Source organism: Pseudophryne corroboree, chromosome 4 (assembly GCF_028390025.1).
Source record: "Pseudophryne corroboree isolate aPseCor3 chromosome 4, aPseCor3.hap2, whole genome shotgun sequence".
NCBI classification, from domain to species: Eukaryota; Metazoa; Chordata; class Amphibia; order Anura; family Myobatrachidae; genus Pseudophryne; species Pseudophryne corroboree.
In genome coordinates, this window is record NC_086447.1 from 880,092,824 (window position 1) to 880,119,122 (window position 26,299).

At 49.7% G+C, this 26,299-nt stretch overlaps 1 protein-coding gene across 1 annotated transcript in view; it reads right to left on the minus strand.

Moving 5' to 3' along the window:
• The window catches only part of DNAH8 (dynein axonemal heavy chain 8), a 1,853,457-nt gene that overhangs the window by 1,165,787 nt on the left and 661,371 nt on the right, over positions 1-26,299 (minus strand). Inside the window, exon 23 of the mRNA XM_063918852.1 lies at positions 7,574-7,668. Coding sequence (XP_063774922.1) covers positions 7,574-7,668 — 95 coding nt within the window. The remainder of the gene's footprint in view (positions 1-7,573; positions 7,669-26,299) is intronic.

A 26,299-nucleotide genomic window follows, 5' to 3' on the forward strand; every position in this document is an offset into this window, starting at 1 on the left:
TAGCAGCTCGGCAAAGTTGTAAAGCCGAGACCCCTCGGGCAGCCGCCCAAGATGAGCCCACCTTCCTTGTGGAATGGGCATTTACATATTTTGGCTGTGGCAGGCCTGCCACAGAATGTGCAAGCTGAATTGTACTACACATCCAACTAGCAATCGTCTGCTTAGAAGCAAGAGCACCCAGTTTGTTGGGTGCATACAGGATAACAGCAAGTCAGTTTTCCTGACTCCAGCCGTCCTGGAAACCTATATTTTCAGGGCCCTGACAACATCTAGCAACTTGGAGTCCTCCAAGTCCCTAGTATCCGCAGGTACCACAATAAGCTGGTTCAGGTGAAACGTTGACACCACCTTAGGGAGAAACTGGGGACGAGTCCGCAGCTCTGCCCTGTCCGAATGGACAATCAGATATGGGCTTTTGTGAGACAAAGCCGCCAATTCTGACACTCGCCTGGCCGAGGCCAGGGCCAACAGCATGGTCACTTTCCATGTGAGATATTTCAAATCCACAGATTTGAGCGGTTTAAACCAATGTGATTTGAGGAATCCCAGAACTACGTTGAGATCCCACAGTGCCACTGGAGGCACAAAAGGAGGTTGTATATGCAGTACTCCCTTGACAAACTTCTGGACTTCAGGAACTGAAGCCAATTCTTTCTGGAAGAAATTCGACAGGGCCGAAATTTGAACCTTAATGGACCCCAATTTGAGGCACATAGACACTCCTGTTTGCAGGAAATGTAGGAATCGACCGAGTTGAAATTCCTCCGTGGGGGCCTTCCTGGCCTCACACCATGCAACATATTTTCGCCAAATGCGGTGATAATGTTGTGTGGTCACCTCCTTCCTGGCTCTGACCAGGGTAGGGATGACCTCTTCCGGAATGCCTTTTTCCCTTAGGATCCGGCGTTCAACCGCCATGCCGTCAAACGCAGCCGCGGTAAGTCTTGGAACAGACATGATCCTTGCTGAAGCAAGTCCCTTCTTAGTATCTCTTGAAGTTCCGGGTACCAAGTCCTTCTTGGCCAATCCGGAGCCACGAGTATAGTTCTTACTCCTCTCCTTCTTATAATTCTCAGTACCTTGGGTATGAGAGGCAGAGGAGGGAACACATACACCGACTGGTACACCCACGGTGTTACCAGAGCATCCCAGCTATTGCCTGAGGGTCTCTTGACCTGGCGCAATACCTGTCCAGTTTTTTGTTCAGACGGGACGCCATCATGTCCACCTTTGGTCTTTCCCAACGGTTCACAATCATGTGGAAGACTTCCAGATGAAGTCTCCACTCTCCCGGGTGGAGGTCGTGCCTGCTGAGGAAGTCTGCTTCCCAGTTGTCCACTCCCGGAATGAACACCGCTAACAGTGTTATCACATGATTTTTCGCCCAGCGAAGAATCCTTGCTGCCATTGCCCTCCTGCTTCTTGTGCCGCCCTGTCTGTTTACGTGGGCGACTGCCGTGATGTTGTCCGACTGGATCAGCACCGGTTGACTTTGAAGCAGAGGTCTTCCTAGGCTCAGAGCATTGTAAATTGCCCTTAGCTCCAGTATATTTATGTGGAGAGAAGTCTCCAGACTTGACCACACTCCTTGGAAATTTCTTCCCTGTGTGACTGCTCCCCAGCCTCTCAGGCTGGCATCCGTGGTCACCAGGACCCAGTCCTGAATGCCGAAACTGCTGCCCTCTAGTAGATGAGCACTCTGCAGCCACCACAGAAGAGACACCCTTGTCCTTGGAGACAGGATTATCCGCTGATGCATCTGAAGATGCGATCCGGACCATTCGTCCAGCAGATCCCACTGAAAAATTCTTTCGTGAAATCTGCCGAATGGAATCGCTTCGTAAGAAACCACCATTTTTCCCAGGACTCTTGTGCATTGATGCACTGACACTTGGCCTGGTTCTAGGAGGTTCCTAACTAGCTCGGATAACTCCCAGGCTTTCTCCTCCGGGAGAAACACCTTTTTCTGGACTGTGTCCAGAATCATCCCTAGTAACAGCAGACGTGTCGTCGGAATCAGCTGCGATTTTGGAATATTTAGAATCCACCCGTGCTGTCGTAGAACTACTTGAGATAGTGCTACTCCGACCTCCAACTGTTCTCTGGACCTTGTCCTTATCAGGAGATCGTCCAAGTAAGGGATAATTAAGACGCCTTTTCTTTGAAGAAGAATCATCATTTCGGCCATTACCTTGGTAAAGACCCGGGGTGCCGTGGACAATCCAAACGGCAGCGTCTGAAACTGATAGTGACAGTTCTGTACCACGAACCTGAGGTACCCTTGGTGAGAAGGGCAATTTGGGACATGGAGGTAAGCATCCTTGATGTCCAGGGACACCATATAGTCCCCTTCTTCCTGGTTCGCTATCACTGCTCTGAGTGACTCCATCTTGATTTGAACCTTTGTATGTAAGTGTTCAAAGATTTCAGATTTAGAATAGATCTCACCGAGCCGTCTGGCTTCAGTACCACAAATAGTGTGGAATAATACCCTTTTCCTTGTTGTAGGAGGGGTACTTTGATTATCACCTGCTGGGAATACAGCTTGTGAATTGTTTCCAATAATGCCTCCCTGTCGGAGGGAGACGTTGGTAAAGCAGATTTCAGGAACCTGCGAGGGGGAGACGTCTCGAATTTCCAATCTGTACCCCTGGGATACTACTTGTAGGATCCAGGGGTCCACTTGCGAGTGAGCCCACTGCGCGCTGAAACTCTTGAGACGACCCCCCCCACCGCACCTGAGTCCGCTTGTACGGCCCCAGCGTCATGCTGAGGACTTGGCAGAAGCGGTGGAGGGCTTCTGTTCCTGGGAAGGGGCTGCCTGCTGCAGTCTTCTTCCGTTCCTCTACCCCTGGGCAGATATGACTGGCCTTTTGCCCGCTTGCCCTTATGGGGACGAAAGGACTGAGGCTGAAAGACGGTGTCTTTTTCTGCTGAGATGTGACTTGGGGTAAAAAGGTGGATTTTCCAGCTGTTGCCGTGGCCACCAGGTCCGATGGACCGACCCCAAATAACTCCTCCCCTTTATACGGCAATACTTCCATGTGCCGTTTGGAATCTGCATCACCTGACCACTGTCGTGTCCATAAACATCTTCTGGCAGACATGGACATCGCACTTACTCATGATGCCAGAGTGCAAATATCCCTCTGTGCATCTCGTATATATAGAAATGCTCTATAGTCAATAAAATACTGTCCCTGTCAAGGGTATCAATATTTTCAGTCAGGGAATCCGACCAAGCCACCCCAGCGCTGCACATCCAGGCTGAGGCGATCGCTGGTCGCAGTATAACACCAGTATGTGTGTATATACTTTTTAGGATATTTTCCAGCCTCCTATTAGCTGGCTCCTTGAGGGCGGCCGTATCTGGAGACGGTAACGCCACTTGTTTTGATAAGCGTGTGAGCGCCTTTAATTTTCTATCGGGGGAAACCCACGCATCATCACACACTTCAATTAATTTATCTGATTCAGGAAAAACTACAGGCAGTTTTTTCACACCCCACATAATACCCTTTTTTGTGGTACTTGTAGTATCAGAAATATGTAACACCTCCTTCATTGCCCTTAACATGTAACGTGTGGCCCTAATGGAAAATACGTTTGTTTCTTCACCGTCGACACTGGAGTCAGTGTCCGTGTCTTTGTCGACCGACTGAGGTAATGGGCGTTTTAAAGCACCTGACGGTGTTTGAGACGCCTGGACAGGTACTAATTGGTTTGCCGGCCGTCTCATGTCGTCAACCGACCTTGCAGCTTGTTGACATTATCACGTAATTCCCTAAATAAGCCATCCATTCCGGTGTCGACTCCCTAGAGAGTGACATCACCATTACAGGCAATTGCACCGTCTCCTCACCAACATCGTCCTCATACATGTCGACACACACGTACCGACACACAGCACACACACAGGGAATGCTCTGATAGAGGACAGGACCCCACTAGCCCTTTGGGGAGACAGAGGGAGAGTTTGCCAGCACACACCAAAACGCTATAATTTTACAGGGACAACCTTATATAAGTGTTTTCCCTTATAGCATCTTAATATGTAATAATATCGCCACAAAAATGCCCCCCCTCTCTGTTTTAACCCTGTTTCTGTAGTGCAGTGCAGGGGAGAGCCTGGGAGCCTTCCCACCAGCAGTTCTGTGAGGGAAAATGGCGCTGTGTGCTGAGGAGAATAGGCCCCGCCCCCTTTTCGGCGGGCTTCTTCTCCCGTTTTTCTGACAACCTGGCAGGGGTTAAATACATCCATATAGCCCCAGGGGCTATATGTGATGTATTTTTAGCCAGAATAGGTACTTTCATTGCTGCCCAGGGCGCCCCCCCAAGCGCCCTGCACCCTCAGTGACCGTTGGTGTGAAGTGTGCTGAGAGCAATGGCGCACAGCTGCAGTGCTGTGCGCTACCTTAAGAAGACTGGGAAGTCTTCAGCCGCCGATTTCTGGACCTCTTCTCTCTTCAGCATCTGCAAGGGGGTCGGCGGCGCGGCTCCGGTGACCCATCCAGGCTGTACCTGTGATCGTCCCTCTGGAGCTAGTGTCCAGTAGCCTAAGAAGCCAATCCATCCTGCACGCAGGTGAGTTCACTCCTTCTCCCCTAAGTCCCTCGATGCAGTGAGCCTGTTGCCAGGAGGACTCACTGAAAATAAAAAACCTAACAAAACTTTTACTCTAAGCAGCTCTTTAGGAGAGCCACCTAGATTGCACCCTTCTCGGCCGGGCACAAAGATCTAACTAACAGGATCTAACTGAGGCTTGGAGGAGGGTCATAGGGGGAGGAGCCAGTGCACACCACCTGATCCTAAAGCTTTTACTTTTGTGCCCTGTCTCCTGCGGAGCCGCTATTCCCCATGGTCCTGACGGAGTCCCCAGCATCCACTTAGGACGTCAAAGAAATAAACAATACCTGCAAATTAATCCGGTATAATGTGACTGTAATAGAGTAGAATATACGTATGTGATAAATACTGTGTAATACTATATTAGAAGACCCAGATGTACCTATCCCAGGGTACAGAATATAGTGACAGTTATATCTGGAAAACACAGAGTGAAAGCTGGAGACCAGCAGCAGCTATGCTCAGAAGATGGCGCTCAGAGTTTTAGTCAGGGAGAGAGGGAGAGTGTGAGGCAGCTCCAGGGCGGGAAATCTGCTATGAGATGGCGCCCTGGGCCAGGGGACGGGCTACAGGTCAGCGCTACTTCCCCTATGTTGGTCTTCCACCCCAGGTACTAGCGAGTCTTATTAAATGGGGTGTTAGTACACCCGATCTGTACTCTTACGCTCTGGGGTCTAGTGGGGTCCCTGAACCAGCGACAGTGTCCACGCCAGCGCCGCGACCCGTCTCCCTAGGTAGCGGTCGGAATGTGATTTAATAGCGTGTCCCGGCTGGGGGACCCTCTTACCTCCTCCCCAAAGCAGCCACGCGAACCAGGAGAGTGGTCTGCGACTCTGTGCCTAAGCCGTGACTTCTCCGCCACAAGTACCCGGGAACTGAGATGTGGGAGTATGCATCGCCACTTGGGAGGTGATGGAGCTGCAGCACTATAGTGTCACACTCACATACAGCGCTGCCAGAGATAGAAATCTTCTTGGAAAGCTTTTTCAGGGCTGCCCAGTGCAGCCCTCCTGTTAGGTGGCTGCTGCTGCAGGCACCAACTCGAACCTGAGCTCTCAGTGCCTGGAGGCGGGGTTATAGAGGAGGCCCCAATGCATCCTGGGACAGCTGAAGCTTTAGCCTGTTGGTGCCTCTGGATCAAGATCCACTCTACACCCCGATGTTTTCCCTGTGGAAACCAATGTGCCCAGCTGCAGAAATCTGAATAACATATAGCCACCAAGTGAAGTCATGTACCTAGAAAGCTTTCTGACATACTGTAAAATCTTGCTCTTCCATAAGAGGTGGAGGGGAGGCCAAGGTGGAAAGTCTAGGAAGGTTGGGCATGGCCCCACAAGTAACATCACTGGAGCAAAACACCCCATGCTCAATGACACAATGGGGGTTATCCAGGTGTGGTTGGAGTTGCTGTTTGTGCTGCAAAGTACCACATGCGAGAATGGATCCTGTGACGTCGGAGGCAGTCCAGAATCAGACTGTCAGTGATTGACAGTCCAATGCCATTTGGGGGCGGGTAGGGTGCGGCGACGGCCTCCGCTTTGCTGTTACAAGGGACGGACAAGGACAGGATCCCTGTCCTCTGACGGAGATTTCCTGGCCTATAGGTAAACTTGCGGCCGACAGTGCCAGGGAAGATCTGATACTGCGTCCTTGGCTGCAGTTCGGATCAGTAATGCAGCAGGAGGCTTGATGTCTGCTGTAGCATTACAATATTACAACTATCGCTGCTGCTTTCATGTACTGTAAGCAGCAGCGATAGCTATTCCAACCACATCTGAATAAGCCCCAATATGTTCTACTGAACAGTCAAAGTGTGGGAGAGGTGTACACAAATCAGTGAGTCTTCTGGACATTTTGTGCTATACATACCTCCCAACATGACCCTCTCCAGGAGGGACACAATGCTCTGCTTCTGGACTTTTCTCTTAATGAATGATTGCCAGCACCTGTGTTGAACAGGTTAATGGATAAGAATGGTGTTTCAGCACAGGTGATGGCAATCATAAATTAAGAGGGAAGTCCAGGAGCAGAGCATTCTGTCCCTCCTGGAGAGGGGCATGTTGGGAGGTATGGTTATATGCAACTGTTGTGACTCCATTTTCAGCTGAAGGGGCGTTACAGAATGGCAAAGGAGAATTTGCACATAAGCAAATCATTCTAAGGAAGTGTACTGCAGGCGGAAATTCAGGCTATGCTAAATTAAGCTTATGCAGTGATCCATCTGATTTCCTATGGACAAGATATTCTCACAAGCAGATCAATAAGGATGGTGGGGCCACTTACATACAGACAACATAGGGAAATGCAGAGGGAGCTTCTAGCTGCCAGGAAACTCCCCTGCCAGAGGCTCAAACCATGAACACAATAGGAGTAGCATATACTGTATAATACGATTTTATTAGAGTTGCGGCCACAATATTCAGTAAAAGGGAAGGAGCAGAGCTTCTTCTGCCAAATCTGCTGTGTGTGTGAGTCTGAGTGGTTAATCAGTGCACCAGAGAGCAGCTGCCAGCAAGAGGAGACAGTCATCTTCACATGAAGTGGGAGAATGTGTGCTTAGAACTATCAGTTCTGTCTCATACATATCATATTATATATTTATTTATGTATATTTATTATGGGATATTTATGCAATCCTTGACCACTTATGTTATTTATATGAGATAAATATGTTTGATACAGAAAGTTACAGTCATTTTATAGACTCTCTCCAATACAGTCTATACTATATAACATCTATTGTGTTATTAATACTGTATTACATAAACCATCCAATGCTCAGCAGAAGAATGCTACAAACATCCAGAAAAAAAAAACTACATTTCAGCTCAGGTGGACTTGACTTACTGCCTCATCTAACAACTAAATGTAGGTGCACACATGGAGATTTTATCAAAGGACTGATGGAAATATTCAGCTGTAGGTGGAGACATCATTAGGAAATTACCATTTTAAACTCATCTTCTTTATGTTCCTGGGCATTTGCCTTATAATTGGGTGCTTCAATGACCGGCTCATTTCTAAATACAACATGTCTAGTTTCTGTTTAAATAAATAATAAAGTCAGTTTAATCAAAATAGTAGGATTTTAACATTTTTGAACATAAACAATGAAAAAAAAAATGCTAAGCATATGTCATGTCTTCACCTATGATCCACCTGAATGTTTTGCCCTTCTACTCACAATTCATGTGATATTTGTTCCTTTGCTAATTCATAATACAGTCAGATAAGTGTGACATTCTTACAATGGCTCTCCACACAAATGCCTGACAATGTCTACATGGACCCTGTTAAACTATAATTTCAATTATCACACATTTACAGAGTATCTTTTTTTCCTTTACATTTTATATAATAGGATGCTCAGAGATTGATCATAGATAGTCAGAACTTTACAGAACATATAGAAAATAATAGGATTTTGATACCTACCGGTAAATCCTTTTCTCTTAGTCCGTAGAGGATGCTAGGGACACCAATACAACCACGGGGTATAGACGGGATCCGCAGGAGACATGGGCACTTTAAGACTTTCAAAAGGGGTGTGCACTGGCTCCTCCCTCTATGACCCTCCTCCAGACTCCAGTTATAGGAACTGTGACCAGGGAGACAGACATATTTCGAGGGAAGGATTTATTGTTAAACTAAGGTGAGATTCATACCAGCACACACCTCAAGCATGCCGCACAACATGGCAATCAACAGAACACAAGCCAACGGCATGAACGATTTCAGCAACAGGCTGACAAAAAACGTAACACAACATGCGTGTAACCACACTAATAACTGCAGATACAGTACGCACTGGGACGGGCGCCCAGCATCCTCTACGGACTAAGAGGAAAGGACGTATGAGAAATAGGATTTTAATACCTACCGGTAAATCCTTTTCTTGTAGTCCATAAGGGATATTGGGGACATATTAGTACGATGGGGTATAGACGGGGTCCAAAGGAGCCGGTGCACTGTAAATTTCTTCACTGGGTGTGCTCGCTCCTCCCCTCTATGCTCCCTCCCACAGGTAGTTATAGGTAAAACAGTGCCCGAAGGAGAAAGGACATACTCGAGAGAAGGAAACATGATAACAATGAGTGGTGAGATTTATACACCAGCACACCACGAACATAAAACAACCAGCAACGGCTGGGAACAGCAACAGCTGAACAGGTAACCGAATAAGAGACAACCTGCAGAAAAGTCAATGCACTGAGGCAGGCGCCCAAAATCCCTTATGGACTACGAGAAAAGGATTTACTGGTAGGTATTAAAATCCTATTTTCTCTAGCATCCATAAGGGATATTGGGGACACATTAGTATGTAAAGCTTCCAGAACGGGCGGGAACGTGCGGAGACTGCTGCAGCACAACCTGCCCAAACTGGGTATCCTCTTTGGCCAGGGTATCAAACTTGTAGAACTTAACAAACGTGGGGCGTGGCCTGGATGCAGAAGGCAGCAGACATACATCACATGGGCTCCTGCTGCTAAAAATTTTAAAAGCCTATTTCAAGGTTCTTTCCTGCCCCTACTGCCAGATAAGAAGAACCTAAGCCCCTTCTATCACTGCTGGAGTACCCCTGCTAGAATCGCGGAATCGAGGAGCACCTTTTGGAGCTCCCGCGGATTGCGGCCTGCAGGCACCTCTCAGACCGGGGCCTCAATTTACACATCAACCCGGAAGGCCTTCCGGGACCGGAGTGACGGTGCAGCGGATTCACCCACTGCATCTGAGGGACGGAGCGGACGCTGAACACAGCCTGAGGCGGACACTGAGGGGCTGCGGCTGTGCTCTGGACCCGGCCGGCCAGAGCCGTCGGCGGGGAGCCGGAGCTGTGCGGCGCTCGGCGGCCATATGGGAAGAGGGCCTCGCTCCAGGCTTGGAGCTTAGGCCCGCACTCACCTCAGTGGCGCGCGCTGCCCCCGGACCTCCGGGGACGGATCGCGCACACAGCACGGAACTGCGCCGCCGGGCGGAGAGTCGGTGTGTCAGAGCCGCTTCACCTGGAGGACCACCCCGCAAGTAGCACGCCCGGAGAGTATCGCGGACGCTGCTGCCGCCCGCGGCCTACTCACACACCCCCAGCCGGGGCCTCGATTTTGAAGTCGGCCGGCCGGAGCTCCGGGACACCACATCACAAGCGTACTACCTCTGCCTCCCCCCTGCCAACTCGGAGCGGCTGTCGTGGGTGTGGAGCCCTGCTTAACCGGCGGCCCTGTGTGTGAAGTCCGTGGCGGCTATCTCATCACCACTGCTGCGGCCAGCGGGACCTGTGCGTGCGGCGGCAGGGGCTTCTCGGACTTCATCTAGCTGCCTCTGGCGGCTCTCTACACTGCCCTGAGGTCTGCCCGTGATTGCGACCAGCCCCTCTGCCGTCCTGGGCCTACCCTCCGTCCGGAGGCCGGGACCTGACGCTAGCAGGTGAGCTCCAGCGCTGTAGTGCGGCCGCGACGGTGCTTCCCGGCGGCCTGCACACCCATACACCCCTCTCATTGAATTACCTGCACCCTCCCTCCTGCACGCTCCTACTTGCTCTGGTGGTCTTAGGAGGCCCCCTCTGCTGCTGTGGTCTGTACTCCGGCGGCCATCACTCCTTCTTCACTGATACCTGGCCCTGGAGGTGCCCTGTTCACCGGCTGGACCGTGGCCGGGCCTCACCTTGCGGGTGTGCTCCCAATATTGGCCCTGGAGAGGGGTGTACAAACCAGGAACCACGCTGTATCCTCAGCACCCATCATCCCTGATTGGCTATCTCCCTCTGGTGGTGGATAGACCTCACTGCATGAAGTTGTGTGCACTCCATTAAAATTTCCACCTGCTCCTGCCTGCCTCTTCATACCATACAGGACCCTTGCAGTGTCGTGGTTCTCTGACTCTGTCTCACCCACGGCTTTCTATTGACGTTCTCATGACTCTCCCCTGAACCTGCTACTCCACCCCCCCTGGTCCTGAGCCGAACGGCTGGAGCTCCCTTTCTACCTTCTATCTTGCCGACTACCCCTATTTCCACCCTCTCAAGATTCTTAGAGGTGGCAACAACTACACACATAGTAAGATCACCGGCTCTGAATATCCCTGGATCATCGAGGAATGGGAGTCACCGCTGGCCGGGTCTTAAATTCACCCTGTGTAGCCCCTCCGTGATGTCCATGTGAAACACCTTTCTCTCTCTGCAAGGCATTGGGCTCTACCCCACCCCCCTCACAGTTTTTTCTATACATCTATACATTGCCGCTCTGAAATATAGTGGTCATGTCTAACAGAAACCGTAAAGCTCCTCCTGGAGACTCATCGTCATTCTTTGGCCCTAAAAGGGGCAAAAATGTGAACCAACACTCGGCTTCGCCTGGGACTCTGCAGGATACGGGATCCTCCCCGTCCAGATCTGACTCGGCTCTCACTGTTGACTCTAACCCCTATGATTCCTTGGTACAGAGGATTGCGACCACATTCAGAGTTGAACTACGTGCGGCCATTCAGGAACTTAAAATGGAGATATCCTCCCTGGGCTCTCGTACTGACGCTTTAGAACGTAAGACTGATTATATCTGCAATTATCAAGATGTGGTTACTCAGGAAGTCTCGGAACTGCGGTCGGAAGTTGACCTCATGCGCGAACAAGTCGAGGACCTGGAGAATCGCTCGCGCAGAAACAATTTGCGAATACGCAACGTACCAGAGTCAATAGATACACCTGCGCTGCCGGAGTATCTCCTGGGCCTCTTTCAACAACTACTCCCGGACCTCTCGGAGGATCAGTTTCTGCTGGATAGAGCACATAGAGCTCTCCGTGCAAAACCCCCCCGGACTAGCCCCCGAGAGATATTGTCCTCCGCATGCACTTCTTTCACATCAAAACTAAAGTGCTCAACGCCTGCCGAGGCACTCCTGCTATCCCATATAAGGGATCAAACCTCCTCATTTTCCAAGATCTGGCCCCCTCCACGCTCAAAAAGCGAAGGGAAATGTTGCCCGTCACTAAGGCCCTACGCAACCGCCAGATCCTATATAGATGGGGATTTCCGTTTGCTCTTCAGTTCACCTTCAACGGTCGGAATCATTCTGTGAAGAACCCTGACGATGGCTTGTCGGTCCTGCGGCGATTGGGGCTCTTCTCGACTTCTCCTCCTGCACCATCCTCAGATTCCCCCGAGAACCCGAGGTCGAGACCGCCCCCACGTGCTGATTGGTCGACCGCCCGCTGAACACACTACTCGACCTCAAGACTCTCAGGTTTTTGTTACATGGACTTACAGAATATCTTTTTCTAATCTAAGGTTATAGAGATGTTGTTTGTTTTCTTGTTTATACTGCATTTGTGCCTAGTGCCCATTCTTCCTGCGCAGCGGCATGCGGCTCCCCTTATGCACCCTCACATCCTGCCTCCCCGGCTCACTACCTCACTGACTTTGTGATATTACCATATGAAAACCCCGGGGTCGCCCCATGTTGCTGTTCGGCGATGCTGATTGTCTTTATTGATGATAATTATCTATCTCTATTAATTGCTATACGTTTATATCCTTTCATGTTCGTATGTTATACTGTGATAATCTAATCTGACACATTAGGGTATAGTTTGTCCCTTTGCTAAGATCATTCCGTCACTGGAATGGACCCTCCCTAGTTGGAGTACACTCAGGCCCTATCTACAAGTTACTGGGGTATCCCCCCCTTTTTTTTGCCTTGCAGACCACCCGCCCCCCATGCCCACGCTAATGATCCACGTTTTATTGTTATTCTGGTTGGTGGACAGTTGGTATACCTCTGTTCTCCTCCCGGCCTCACCCCCACAACACCAGGTCCCCCTACTGTGCGGATGGGGCCCTATAGTGGTGTTGTACGTCGTTTCCTTCAGACTGCGACCTTTTCCGGATACTCGGTTGGCCGCACGGCCTCCACTCCCCTTGTTTTTTGCCCCTAATCTCTCCCGTCCCACTTATACCCCCCCTACGCAGCTTTGCACTACACTCTGGGCGGTCAGACCTCCCTCGAGCAGAGTTTCGCCCTGGAACCCCCCATGACTCTTAACATTGTATCACTGAATGTCAACGGACTCAACTCCCCCCAAAAGCGTACTATGGCCATCCAATTCTTTAAAAAACAGAAGGCGGACATAATTCTTTTACAAGAAACACACTTTAAAACTGAACACACCTCCTTGGCCTCGAGGGCCTACCCTCAGGCCTTCTACTCCACAACCCCCCAAAAGCGTAAAGGTACTGCTATCCTGCTTCATGCCTCACTTCATTACACTATTGAGAGCTCTTTCTCGGATCCCAAGGGTCGCTTCAATATTGTTGTCCTACAGCTTGGGGACTCCTTTTTAACTATAGCCTCGATTTACTCCCCTAATATGGAGCAGGGTGCCTTCCACAACGATTTCCGTTCCCAACTCGATACACTATCGAAGGGACGGGTGATAATTGGTGGAGACTTTAATGCCGTGCCAGATCTAGTGTGGGACTGTACCCAATCTCGTAACCCTAGCCCATCGACTGTTAGGGAATCCAGACGATTAGCTGACTACATAACGTCCTCGGGATATTACGACGCTTGGAGGGTACTGTACCCGTGTGAACGTACGTACACTCATTACTCTATTCCCCATGACCTTCACTCTAGACTTGACCTTTTTCTAGTAGACTCTTCCACTGTACAAGGCCTGATTAAGGCCTCGGTCTCCCCTGTGGTGTGGTCAGATCATTTAGCGGTTTCCTTGACTGTTGATTCCTCCCCTACACCCCCACAACTTACCGTTGGAGATTGAACTCTGCTCTCCTTCTGAAAATAAGATTTTACTCACCGGTAAATCTATTTCTCGTAGTCCGTAGTGGATGCTGGGAACTACGAAAGGACCATGGGGAATAGCGGCTCCGCAGAAGACTGGGCACAACTAAAGAAAGCTTTTAGGTCACCTGGTGTGCACTGGCTCCTCCCACTATGACCCTCCTCCAAGCCTCAGTTAGGACACTGTGCCCGGACGAGCTGACATAATAAGGAAGGATTTTGAATCCCGGGTAAGACTCTTACCAGCCACACCAATCACACTGTATAACTCGTGATACAATACCCAGTTTAACAGTATGAAAACAACTGAGCCTCTCAACAGATGGCTCAACAATAACCCTTTAGTTAACAGTAACTATGTACAAGTATTGCAGACAATCCGCACTTGGGACGGGCGCCCAGCATCCACTACGGACTACGAGAAATAGATTTACCGGTGAGTAAAATCTTATTTTCTCTGACGTCCTAGTGGATGCTGGGAACTCCGAAAGGACCATGGGGATTATACCAAAGCTCCCAAACGGGCGGGAGAGTGCGGATGACTCTGCAGCACCGAATGAGAGAACTCAAGGTCCTCCTCAGCCAGGGTATCAAATCTGTAGAATTTTGCAAACGTGTTTGCCCCTGACCAAGTAGCAGCTCGGCAGAGTTGTAAAGCCGAGACCCCTCGGGCAGCCGCCCAAGATGAGCCCACCTTCCTTGTGGAATGGGCTTTTACTGATTTAGGATGCAGCAGTCCAGCCGCAGAATGCGCCTGCTGAATTGTGCTACAAATCCAGCGAGCAATAGTCTGCTTAGAAGCAGGAGCACCCAGCTTGTTGGGTGCATACAGGATAAATAGCGAGTCAGTTTTCCTGACTCCAGCCGTCCTGGAAACATACATTTTCAAGGCCCTGACTACGTCCAGCAACTTGGACGTTGAATCCTCCAAGTCCCTAGTAGCCGCAGGCACCACAATAGGTTGGTTCAAATGAAAAGCTGATACCACCTTAGGGAGAAACTGAGGACGAGTCCTCAATTCTGCCCTATCCATATGGAAAATCAGATAAGGGCTTTTACATGACAAAGCCGCCAATTCTGACACACGCCTGGCCGAAGCCAAGGCCAATAACATGACCACTTTCCACGCGAGATATTTTAGATCCACGGTTTTAAGTGGCTCAAACCAATGTGATTTTAAGAAACTCAACACCACGTTGAGATCCCAAGGTGCCACTGGAGGCACAAACGGGGGCTGAATATGCAGCACTCCCTTCACAAACGTCTGAACTTCAGGCAATGAAGCCAGTTCTTTCTGGAAGAAAATCGACAGATCCGAGATCTGTACCTTAATGGAGCCTAATTTCAGGCCCATAGTCACTCCTGCTTGTAGGAAATGCAGAAATCGACCTAGTTGAAATTCCTCTGTTGGGGCCTTTTTGGCCTCACACCAAGCAACATATTTCCGCCATATGCGGTGATAATGCTGTACAGTCACATCTTTCCTGGCTTTAATCAGCGTAGGAATGACTTCCTCCGGAATGCCCTTTTCCTTCAACCGCCATGCTGTCAAACGCAGCCGCGGTAAGTCTTGGAACAGACAGGGCCCCTGCTGCAGCAGGTCCTGTCTGAGCGGCAGAGGCCATGGGTCCTCTGAGATCATCTCTTGAAGTTCCGGGTACCACGCTCGTCTTGGCCAATCCGGAACCACGAGTATTGTTCTTACTCCTCGTTTTCTTATTATTCTCAGTACCCTTGGTATGAGAGGCAGAGGAGGGAACACATAAACTGACTGGTACACCCACGGTGTCACCAGAGCGTCCACAGCTATCGCCTGAGGGTCCCTTGACATGGCGCAATATCTCTCTAGTTTTTTGTTTAGGCGGGACGCCATCATGTCCACTTGTGGACGTTCCCATCGATTTACAATCAGCGTGAAGACTTCTGGATGAAGTCCCCACTCTCCCGGGTGGAGGTCGTGCCTGCTGAGAAAGTCTGCTTCCCAGTTGTCCACTCCCGGAATGAACACTGCTGACAGTGCTAGTATGTGATTTTCCGCCCATCGGAGAATCCTTGTGGCTTCTGCCATTGCCATCCTGCTTCTTGTGCCGCCCTGTCGATTTACATGGGCGACTGCCGTGATGTTGTCTGACTGGATCAGTACCGGCTGGTTTTGAAGCAGAGGTCTTGCCTGACTTAGGGCGTTGTAAATGGCCCTTAGTTCCAGAATATTTATGTGTAGGGAAGTCTCCTGACTCGACCATAGTCCTTGGAAGTTTCTTCCCTGTGTGACTGCCCCCCAGCCCCGAAGGCTGGCATCCGTGGTCACCAGGACCCAGTCCTGTATGCCGAATCTGCGGCCCTCTAGAAGATGGGCACTCTGCAGCCACCACAGCAGAGACACCCTGGTTCTTGGAGACAGGGTTATCAGGCGATGCATCTGAAGATGCGATCCGGACCACTGGTCCCACAGGTCCCACTGAAAGATTCTGGCATGGAACCTGCCGAAAGGAATTGCTTCGTAAGAAGCCACCATCTTTCCCAGGACCCGCGTGCAGTGATGCACCGATACCTGTTTCGGTTTCAGGAGGTCTCTGACTAGCGATGACAGCTCCTTGGCTTTCTCCTCCGGGAGAAACACTTTTTTCTGGACTGTGTCCAGGATCATACCCAGGAACAGTAGACGTGTCGTCGGAACCAGCTGTGATTTTGGAATATTCAGAATCCAACCGTGCTGGTGTAGCACCTCCTGAGATAGTGCTACTCCCACCAACAACTGCTCCTTGGACCTCGCCTTTATTAGGAGATCGTCCAAGTACGGGATAATTAAAACTCCCTTTCTTCGAAGGAGTATCATCATTTCCGCCATTACTTTGGTAAACACCCTCGGTGCCGTGGAGAGTCCAAACGGCAGCGTCTGGAATTGGTAATGGCAATCCTGTACCACAAATCTGAGGTACTCCTGGTGAGGATAGTAAATGGGGACATGCAGGTAAGCATCCTTGATGTCCAGGGATACCATGTAATCCCCCTCGTCCAGGCTTGCAATAACCACCCTGAGCAATTCCATCTTGAACTTGAATTTTGTTATGTATGTGTTCAAGGATTTCAAATTTAAAATGGGTCTCACCGAACCGTCTGGTTTCGGTACCACAAACAGTGTGGAATAGTAACCCCGTCCTTGTTGAAGTAGGGGCACCTTGACTATCACCTGCTAGGAATACAGCTTGTGAATTGCCTCTAGCACAGCCTCCCTGCCTGAGGGAGTTGTCGGCAAGGCAGATTTTAGGAACCGGTGGGGTGGAGACGCCTCGAATTCCAGTTTGTACCCTTGAGATACTATTTGCAGGATCCAGGGATCCACCTGTGAGCGAGCCCACTGATCGCTGAAATTTTTGAGGCGGCCCCCCACCGTACCTGGCTCCGCCTGTGGAGCCCCACCGTCATGCGGCGGACTTGGAAGAAGCGGGGGAGGACTTTTGCTCCTGGGAACCTGCTGTTTGTTGCAGCCTTTTTCCCCTACCTCTGCCTCTGGACAGAAAAGACCCGCCTTTTCCACGCCTGTTTTTCTGAGTCCGAAAGGACTGTACCTGATAAAACGGCGCCTTTTTAGGCTGTGAGGGAACATGGGGTAAAAATGCTGACTTCCCAGCAGTTGCTGTGGAAACTAGGTCCGAGAGACCATCCCCGAATAACTCCTCACCCTTATAAGGCAAAACTTCCATGTGCCTCTTTGAATCTGCATCCCCTGTCCACTGGCGAGTCCATAAGCCTCTCCTAGCAGAAATGGACAGTGCACTTATTTTAGATGCCAGCCGGCAGATCTCCCTCTGTGCATCTCTCATGTATAAGACTGAGTCTTTTATATGCTCTATGGTTAGCAGAATAGTGTCCCTGTCTAGGGTGTCAATATTTTCTGACAGGGAATCTGACCACGCAGCGGCAGCACTGCACATCCATGCTGACGCAATAGCAGGTCTAAGTATAATGCCTGAGTGTGTATATACAGACTTCAGGATAGCCTCCTGCTTTCTATCAGCAGGTTCCTTGAGGGCGGCCGTATCCGGAGACGGTAGTGCCACCTTTTTAGACAAACGTGTGAGCGCTTTATCCACCCTAGGTGGTGTCTCCCAACGTGACCTATCCTCTGGCGGGAAAGGGAACGCCATTAGTAACTTCTTAGAGATTACCAATCTTTTATCAGGGAAAGCCCACGCTTCTTCACACACTTCATTTAATTCTTCTGATGGGGGAAAGACTACGGGTAGTTTTTTTCTCCCCAAACATAATACCCTTTTTAGTGGTACCTGGGTTTATATCAGAAATTTGTAACACCTCTTTCATTGCTTCAATCATGCAACGAATGGCCTTAGTGGACATTAGACTAGACTCATCGTCGTCGACACTGGTGTCAGTATCCGTGTCGACATCCGCGTCTGCCATCTGAGGTAGCGGGCGTTTTAGAGCCCCCGAAGGCCTTTGAGACACCTGGACAGGCACGAGCTGAGAAGCCGGCTGTCCCGCATTTGGCATGTCGTCAAATTTTTTGTGTAAGGAGTCGACGCGTGCACGCAATTCCTTCCATAAGTCCATCCACTCAGGTGTCTGCCCCGCAGGGGGTGACATCCCTTCTATATGCATCTGCTCCGCCTCCACATCATTATCCTCATCAAACATGTCGACACAGCCGTACCGACACACCGCACACACACAGGGAATGCTCTAACAGAGGACAGGACCCACAAAAGCCCTTTGGGGAGACAGAGTGAGAGTATGCCAGCACACACCAGAGCGCTATATAATGCAGGGACTAACTGAATTATGTCCCCTATGGCTGCTGTTATATATACTGCGCCTAAATTTAGTGCCCCCCCTCTCTTTTTTACCATTTTCTGTAGTGTAGACTGCAGGGGAGAGCCAGGGAGCTTCCTTCCAGCGGAGCTGTGAGGGAGAAATGGCGCCAGTGTGCTGAAGGAGATAGCTCCGCCCCTTTTTCGCGGACTATTCTCCCGCTTTTTTATGGATTCTGGCAGGGGTAATTATCACATATATAGCCTCTAGGGCTATATATTGTGGTATTTTTGCCAGCCAAGGTGTTTTTATTGCTGCTCAGGGCGCCCCCCCCCCAAGCGCCCTGCACCCTCAGTGACCGGAGTGTGAAGTGTGTATGAGGAGCAATGGCGCACAGCTGCAGTGCTGTGCGCTACCTTGGTGAAGACTGATGTCTTCTGCCGCCGATTTTCCGGACCTCTTCTTGCTTCTGGCTCTGTAAGGGGGACGGCGGCGCGGCTCCGGGACCGAACACCAAGGCCAGTTCCATGCGGTCGATCCCTCTGGAGCTAATGGTGTCCAGTAGCCTAAGAAGCCCAAGCTAGCTGCAAGCAGGTAGGTTCGCTTCTTCTCCCCTTAGTCCCTCGCTGCAGTGAGCCTGTTGCCAGCAGGTCTCACTGTAAAATAAAAAACCTAATTATATACTTTCTTTCTAGAAGCTCAGGAGAGCCCCTAGTGTGCATCCAACCTCGGCCGGGCACAAAATCTAACTGAGGCTTGGAGGAGGGTCATAGTGGGAGGAGCCAGTGCACACCAGGTGACCTAAAAGCTTTCTTTAGTTGTGCCCAGTCTCCTGCGGAGCCGCTATTCCCCATGGTCCTTTCGGAGTTCCCAGCATCCACTAGGACGTCAGAGAAAAAGGATTATATCGTCCAGACTACTGAAGTCCTGAAGGAATTCTTCTCCCTGAATGCCACGGACGAGATATCTCCCGCAATAGTTTGGGAAGCACATAAAGCTACCATCCGGGGGCATTTTATTTCTTTAACTAAAGCCCAAAAATTGAAGGATCGCCGGGCGGTTGCGGATCTTGAGAACCAAATCAAAGAGCTAACGACCCGACACCAACAGACGCCCAGACGCTCTATATATAGTAAACTCCTGGCTCTCAAAGGCCAATTATACCAAATATTATCGGCCAAAGCCGCTAAGACCATGCGATGGTTACAACATAAGTTCTACTCCAAGGGTGACAAAGCTGACTCCCTCTTAGCCTCCCGCTTACGCGCTCGCAAACAGAGGAATAGAATCCTCTCGCTGAAAGACCAACACCACAAGCTGACTTATGACCCTCAGCAAATAGCCCACTGTTTCAAGGAATATTACCAATCCCTGTATAACCTACCCACTCTAGATGACCCCGTTAGTCTGCAAGAGCGCATAGACAACTTCCTCTCTTCCTGCCCCCTCCCAATACTCTCTAAACAACAGATGGAATTACTCAATGCAGAGATATCTGCGGAGGAAGTTGATATCACAATCAAATCATTGAGAAATGCCTCAGCTCCGGGTCCGGATGGACTACCGGCTTTATATTATAAGAAGTTTAATGGTACGCTGACCCCGGCCCTGACAGTATTGTTCAATGCGATTCTAGCTGGTACACCCTTCGATAGCTCCACTACTAGAGCGGAAATAGTTATCATACCTAAACATGGACGCGACCCCACGGACTGTAGCAGCTATCGCCCAATATCACTGCTAAATTCTGATCTGAAATTATTTGCGAAAATACTTGCTAACCGGCTTGCGGGGATGATCACTTCCCTGGTTCACCCGGACCAGGTCGGTTTTATCCCCGGCAGACAGGCCTTTGACAACATTAGAAGGGCGATCGATACCCTGCACTTCGCTGACTCTTCTGGAGTGCCCTCCCTGGTGATGGGGTTGGACGCTGAAAAAGCGTTCGACCGCATATCGTGGGTATATATGGATTGCACCCTTCGACGCTTTGGTCTTTCGGGCTGTTTCCTCACGGGCATTGAATCCCTCTACGCTTCCCCGTCAGCTTGTGTCCTAGTGAACGGCCTACTATCCCCTCCATTCTCGATTGCGAATGGCACGAGACAGGGCTGTCCTTTGTCACCCTTAATTTTCGCTCTAATGATGGAACCTCTGGCGTCGAGAATCCGCAGCTGCCCGGATATCTCGGGGATCACAGTGGGCTCTTCTCAGTTCAAGATCTCTCTATATGCGGATGATATTTTGCTCACTCTCTCGAACCCACATATCTCTCTCCCAAACCTTTTCAAAGTTATACAGGAGTTTGGTGTTATTTCCAATTTCAAAGTCAACGCATCTAAGACAGAGGTATTAGACTTTCACCTACAAACCCCGTTGAAAGCCTCTCTATGTAACAATTTCAAATTTGACTGGAAAAAATCCCGCCTGAAATACCTGGGCGTATATCTCACCAGACAATATTCCCAACTATATGCAGCCAACTACCCTGGGTTGATTCATAGTGTTACTGGAGATCTCCAGAGATGGTCTGGTCAGTTCATTTCTTGGTCTGGCCGAGCCAACGCTCTGAAAATGAATATCTTACCTCGCCTCTTGTATCTCTTTCAGGCGCTCCCGGTGCGGATCCCCTCACAAGTGTTCTTAGACTTGCAGAAGAAATTCTCACACTTTCTATGGTCAGGCAAAAGGCCTCGGGTTAGATTCAAGACGCTCTAGAACAGGGCCAGGGAGGGTGGACTTGGAGTGCCCAACATTAAATTGTATTATTATGCGGCCCATCTATCACAGGCCGTTCTCTGGCACTCGCACATATCTTCTCGTAGATGGGTTCAACTGGAATCCGAACTTGTTCGTGTGCGCTCCATCTCCACCCTTCTATGGATCCCTCGATCTCACAGACCCCCTGAATATACTAATTTCCCATCTATAACTTTCACCATCTCACTATGGGATAGGCTCACTAAGATCTTTGCTCTATTGTCCTCCCCTCCCGCTCTTGCTCCCCTTTGGGCAACCCGCTGTTCGCCGAAGGACGGACCCCACATGCCTTCCAGCACTGGTCGGCTCACGATCTTCTGTTTATCAACGATATTGCACTGTCATGCTCTTTTCCAGCCTTCTCAGATTTACAGAATCGATATGGACTCCCTCCGCAATGCTTCTTCCAATACCTGAATTTACGTAGCTTTCACATAGCATTTCTCCAATCACACGGCTCTTTGTCCCGATCCCCTCTGGAATCATTATGCTTCCTTCGTTCTCCCTCTAAGGGCCTACTGTCATCGATATACCGCCTCATGCTTACTCATAACCTACCCACATTGGCCCCTCATGAAATAGCTTGGGAAGCTGACTTACAGGATCACATAGAGACAGACACCTGGGAACAGATTAAACAGAACCTGGTTTCCTCTGCGACCTCTATTAGACATAGAGAGAATTCGTTTAAACTATATGTCCGTTGGTACTTGGTTCCGACGCGACTGAGTAGAATATTCCCTTCCGCATCGTATAGATGTTGGAGGGGCTGCGGATCGGAGGGTACCCTGCTCCATATATTTTGGGATTGTCCCAGGATAGCATCACTCTGGAAGGTCATTCGGAGATTGATTTTACGAATCACTGGAGTGAACATGCCCTCTTCCCCGTCCTTCTTCCTTTTCCCGAGACCCATTCCCGGAACACCGAAATCTTCACAAAAGCTCATCTGGCACATCGCGACCGCACTGAGATGTAAAATCGCTTTCCACTGGAAATCGCACACAATTCCATCCATTGCGGCTGTGATTGATGCTGTCTGGGATACTTACCATATGGAGTTCCTCTCTAGTGTGATCGAGAGCAATGCAGTCACCTTTACTGATATTTGGTCCCCATGGCTGGCGTACTACAACTGCCCCCCTCCGTTGACATACGGTTTTTGATATACTTGCTTATTTGACATCATATGTTTGCATTGCTGTACCCCATTCCCTCTCCCTTCCCTCCCATTTTTCCTTCTGTCTTCCCCTTCCCCCATCCTCCTGTACATTGTCTATTGTACTTTGGTAAAAATGTTCAATAAACAGTACTTACAAAAACAAAAAACAAAAAAAGAACTTAACAAACGTGTTCTTCCCCAACCATATAGCAGCTCGGAGTCGGCATAGTTGCAAGGCCGAGACTCAGCCCAGGAAGAGCCCACCGATCTGGTAGAGTGGGCCTTCACAGACTTAGGAACAGGTAAGGCTGCTGACACATAGGCCTGTTGGATAGTAAGCCTAAGCCAACAAGCAATGGACTGCTTCGAAGCAGGACAACCCTTTTTCTGTGCATCACAGAGCATGAACAAAGAATCCGTCTTTCTGATCCGAGCTGTACGCTTGACATAGATCTTCAAGGCTCGCACAGCATCCAATGTCTCTGGAGGAGCAGAAGTGCCAGAACTTGACGGAACCACAATAGGTTGATTCAAGTGTAAAGCAGAGACGACCTTCGAAAGGAACTGCTACCTAGTCCTGAGCTCCACTCTGTCCTCGTAAAAGACCAGGTAGGGACTTTTACACAAAACACGCCTAGCAGAAGCCAGGGCCAACAACATCACCGTCTTCCACATGAGGTACTTGTCTTCTACAGTCAGCAGTGGTTCAAACCAGGAGGACTGTAGACATTCCAACACTACATTCAAATCCCAGGGTGCCGTAGGCAGCATAAAAGGAAGTTGTATGTGAAGTACCCCTTGCAAGACGGTCTTAACTTCTGGCAACACTGCAAATTTCTTCTGGAAGAAAATTGAGAGAGCGGAAATCTGGACCTTAATGGAACCCAGACGTAAGCCCTTATCCACACCAGCCTGCAGGAAACGTAGGAAACGGCCCAAGTGGAACTCAGCAGACGGATACGTGCGTTCCTTGCACCAAGAGACATATCTTCTACAGATATGATGATAGTGTTTTGACGTCACAGGTTTCCTAGCCTGAACCATGGTAGCAATGACGGTATCCATTTGGATATGTTATGGTCGACAGTCATTAGGTCGACACTGACATGGTCGACATGGACACATGGTCGACACATGAAAAGGTCAACATGATTTTTTCACTTTTTTTTTTTTGCAAAACTTTTCTATACTTTACGATCCACGTGGACTACGATTGGGAAGCATGGCGAGCGACGCGAGCCATGCGAGGGGACGCAGTGCACTAATTGGGGTTCCCCGTCACTTTTACGCAGAAAACGACACCAAAAAAGTAAAAAAACTCATGGCGACCTTTTCATGTGTCGACCATTTTCACGTGTCAACCATTTGTCCATGTCAACCATTCCAATGTCGACCAATAGTGGTCGATCTAATGACTGTCGAACATACCATGGTCGACCATTCATACCGGAACCAGCAATGACCTAGTTGGAAAGGCCCTTGTGAGCTAGGATGTTCCGCTCAACCTCCATGCCGTCAAACGAAGTCGCCGTAAGTCCGGCTAGATGAACGGCCCTTGTTGAAGAAGATAGCTTCTTAGTGGTAGAGGACAAGGGTCTTTGACGGACATGTCCAGAAGATCCGCGTACCACACCCTCCGAGGCCAATCCGAGGCAATCAGAACTGCCTGGACTCCTTGATTTCTGATTCGCTTGAGCACCCTTGGGAGCAACGGAATCGGAGGAAACAGGTAGACCAGCCGGTAAGGCCAAGGCAACGTCAGTGCATCCACTGCCCTCGTCTGAGGTCCCTGGATCGTGAGCAATACTAGGGAAGCTTCTTGTTGAGTCGAGAAGCCATCATGTCTGTCTATCTGTGGGCAGCCCCACCGGTGGATGATCTGCTGGAACACCTGATAGTGGAGTCCCCACTCTCCTGGGTGGAGATCGTGATGACTTAGGAAGTCCGCTTCCCAGTTGTCCACACCCGGAATGAAGATTGGTGACATTGCTCTTGCATTTCTTTCTGCCAAGAGGCTCTCATGCAGGCTCTGCTTTTTGTCCCATCCCGATTGGGGTGTAGTATGGTATGCCAGCGGCCAGGCTCCTGGCGACCAGCAAACCGGCGCCAGAATTCCGAACGCCGGCATACCGACAGCGTGGCGAGCGCAAATGAGCCCCTTGCAGGCTCGCTGTGCTCGCCATGCTGCGGGCACGGTAGCACACTACGCGTGCCACGCTATCTATTCTCCCTCCAGGGGGGTCGTGGACCTCCAAGAGGGAGAAAAAGTGTCGGTATGCCGGCTGTCGGGATTCCGGCGTCGGTATACTGTGCGCCGGAATCCCGACAGCCGGCAAACTGAAGACCACCCGCCGATTGATGTACGCCACTGCTGTGGCGTTGTCCGACTGAACCTGGATCGCGTGATCCGTGAGCAGAGGAGAGGCCTGAAGCAGAACACTGTAGATTGCCGAAGTTCCAGAATGTTGATCGGAAGGAGGGCTTTGAGGGCTGACCACCTGCCCCGGAACTGTGCCCCTTGGATGACAGAGCCCCATCCTCGCAGACTCGAATCCGTCATGAGGAGGGTCCAATCCTGAATCCCGAAACTCCAGCCTTTCAGTAGGTTGGAGGACTGCAGCCACCACAGGAGGGAAATCCTGGCCTGAGGGGACAGCCGAATCATCTGGTGCATCTGGAAATGTGATCCGGACCACTTGCTCAGGAGATCCAACTGAAATGTTCTGGCATGGAACCGCCCATATTGGATCGCCTCGTAGGAGGCTACTATTTTTCCCAACAATCTTAGGCAAGATGTATGGACACTTGAGTAGGATGGAGCACCATGCGGACCATATCCTGAAGTGTTCTCGCTTTGTCTTCCGGTAGGAACACCTTCTGGGCAACAGTATCCAGCAACATCCCCAGAAAAAGGAGCCGCTGAGTTGGCTCCAGGTGGGACTTCTGTAAATTGAGGATCCACCCATGGTGCGACAGAAGTTGGATAGTACTGTCAATATCGAGCAATAAAAGCTCCCTGGATCTTGCTTTTGAATCAAGTAACTTTTATTGAAAATTTTCACAAAATACAATACAAAAAAAACCTCTGCTAACAACAATACCATGAATTGCCATCAATAAACATACACAGAGAGAGACACAGTACATATTTATATATTATCAAAGAGTGCGTCTCTTCAAGATCTACTCCAAATAGACAGAATTTTTAAGTAAGACCAGGAAGGGAAGGGGTTGTCAACAGCACATCCTCCCAAACTTTTTCCCAAAAGGAAAAGACTAATGGACAGTCCCATACCATATGCCAAAAGCCAGCATTCTCAGCCTGGCACTGAGGACAAAGAGAACCGACTCTAAGCCCAGCACGCTGCAGTGATACAGGAGTACGATAAACTCTATGTAGCACATAGAGAAACACCTGCTGGTATCTAATACAGGGAGTGGTATACTTGGTGGATCCAAGAATTTGGATCCAGTGCTCATTAAAGAGATGTCCCAAGTCCGTTTCCCACTTCAGTTTAAGGGTATCCAGTTGTTCTGGGTTTTATTTATCATTAATAGAGGCATAGATATAAGATACCTTCCCCTTCGAACCCATGTCAGTCAGCAACACTCTAATAGGTGAAGCTGACACAGTCGGGGCTCCCCGGGGAAAATGAGCCTGTATTGTATGTCGCAATTGTAAATATCTAAACAAACCTGCATTGGGGATATCGAAGTCATCCTTCAACTGCTGAAAGAACTTAAATACTCCCCCACTGTATAATTGACCTATTGATACGATGTCCTTCGCAAGCCAAATATTATCTAACGACAGTTTAAATAGTTCAGGATATAGAGCATTAAACCACAATGGAGAGTTATCGTCATGATGCGACCAGTCATAGAGTGTGTGTGCAAAACGTCAAACCAGTAAGGCCTGATGCAGCAGCTGGGGTAGACCAACAACCGACAGGCCAGAAAGCAGAAAAAGCAAAGGAGAAAATAAAAAAGAGGACTCCTCCCGCTCGGCCAAAAAACCCAACATAGTCAGGTCTACTGTGCGTATTATCCACCCAGATACTGTAAATGAGCCAACTGAGCAACAAAATAATAAAACCTAAGGTTGGGGAGACTCAAGCCCCCTGAAAATTTAGACTTATATAGTACTTTAATAGACACTCTTACTGGCTTATTGCCCCAGATAAATGATGA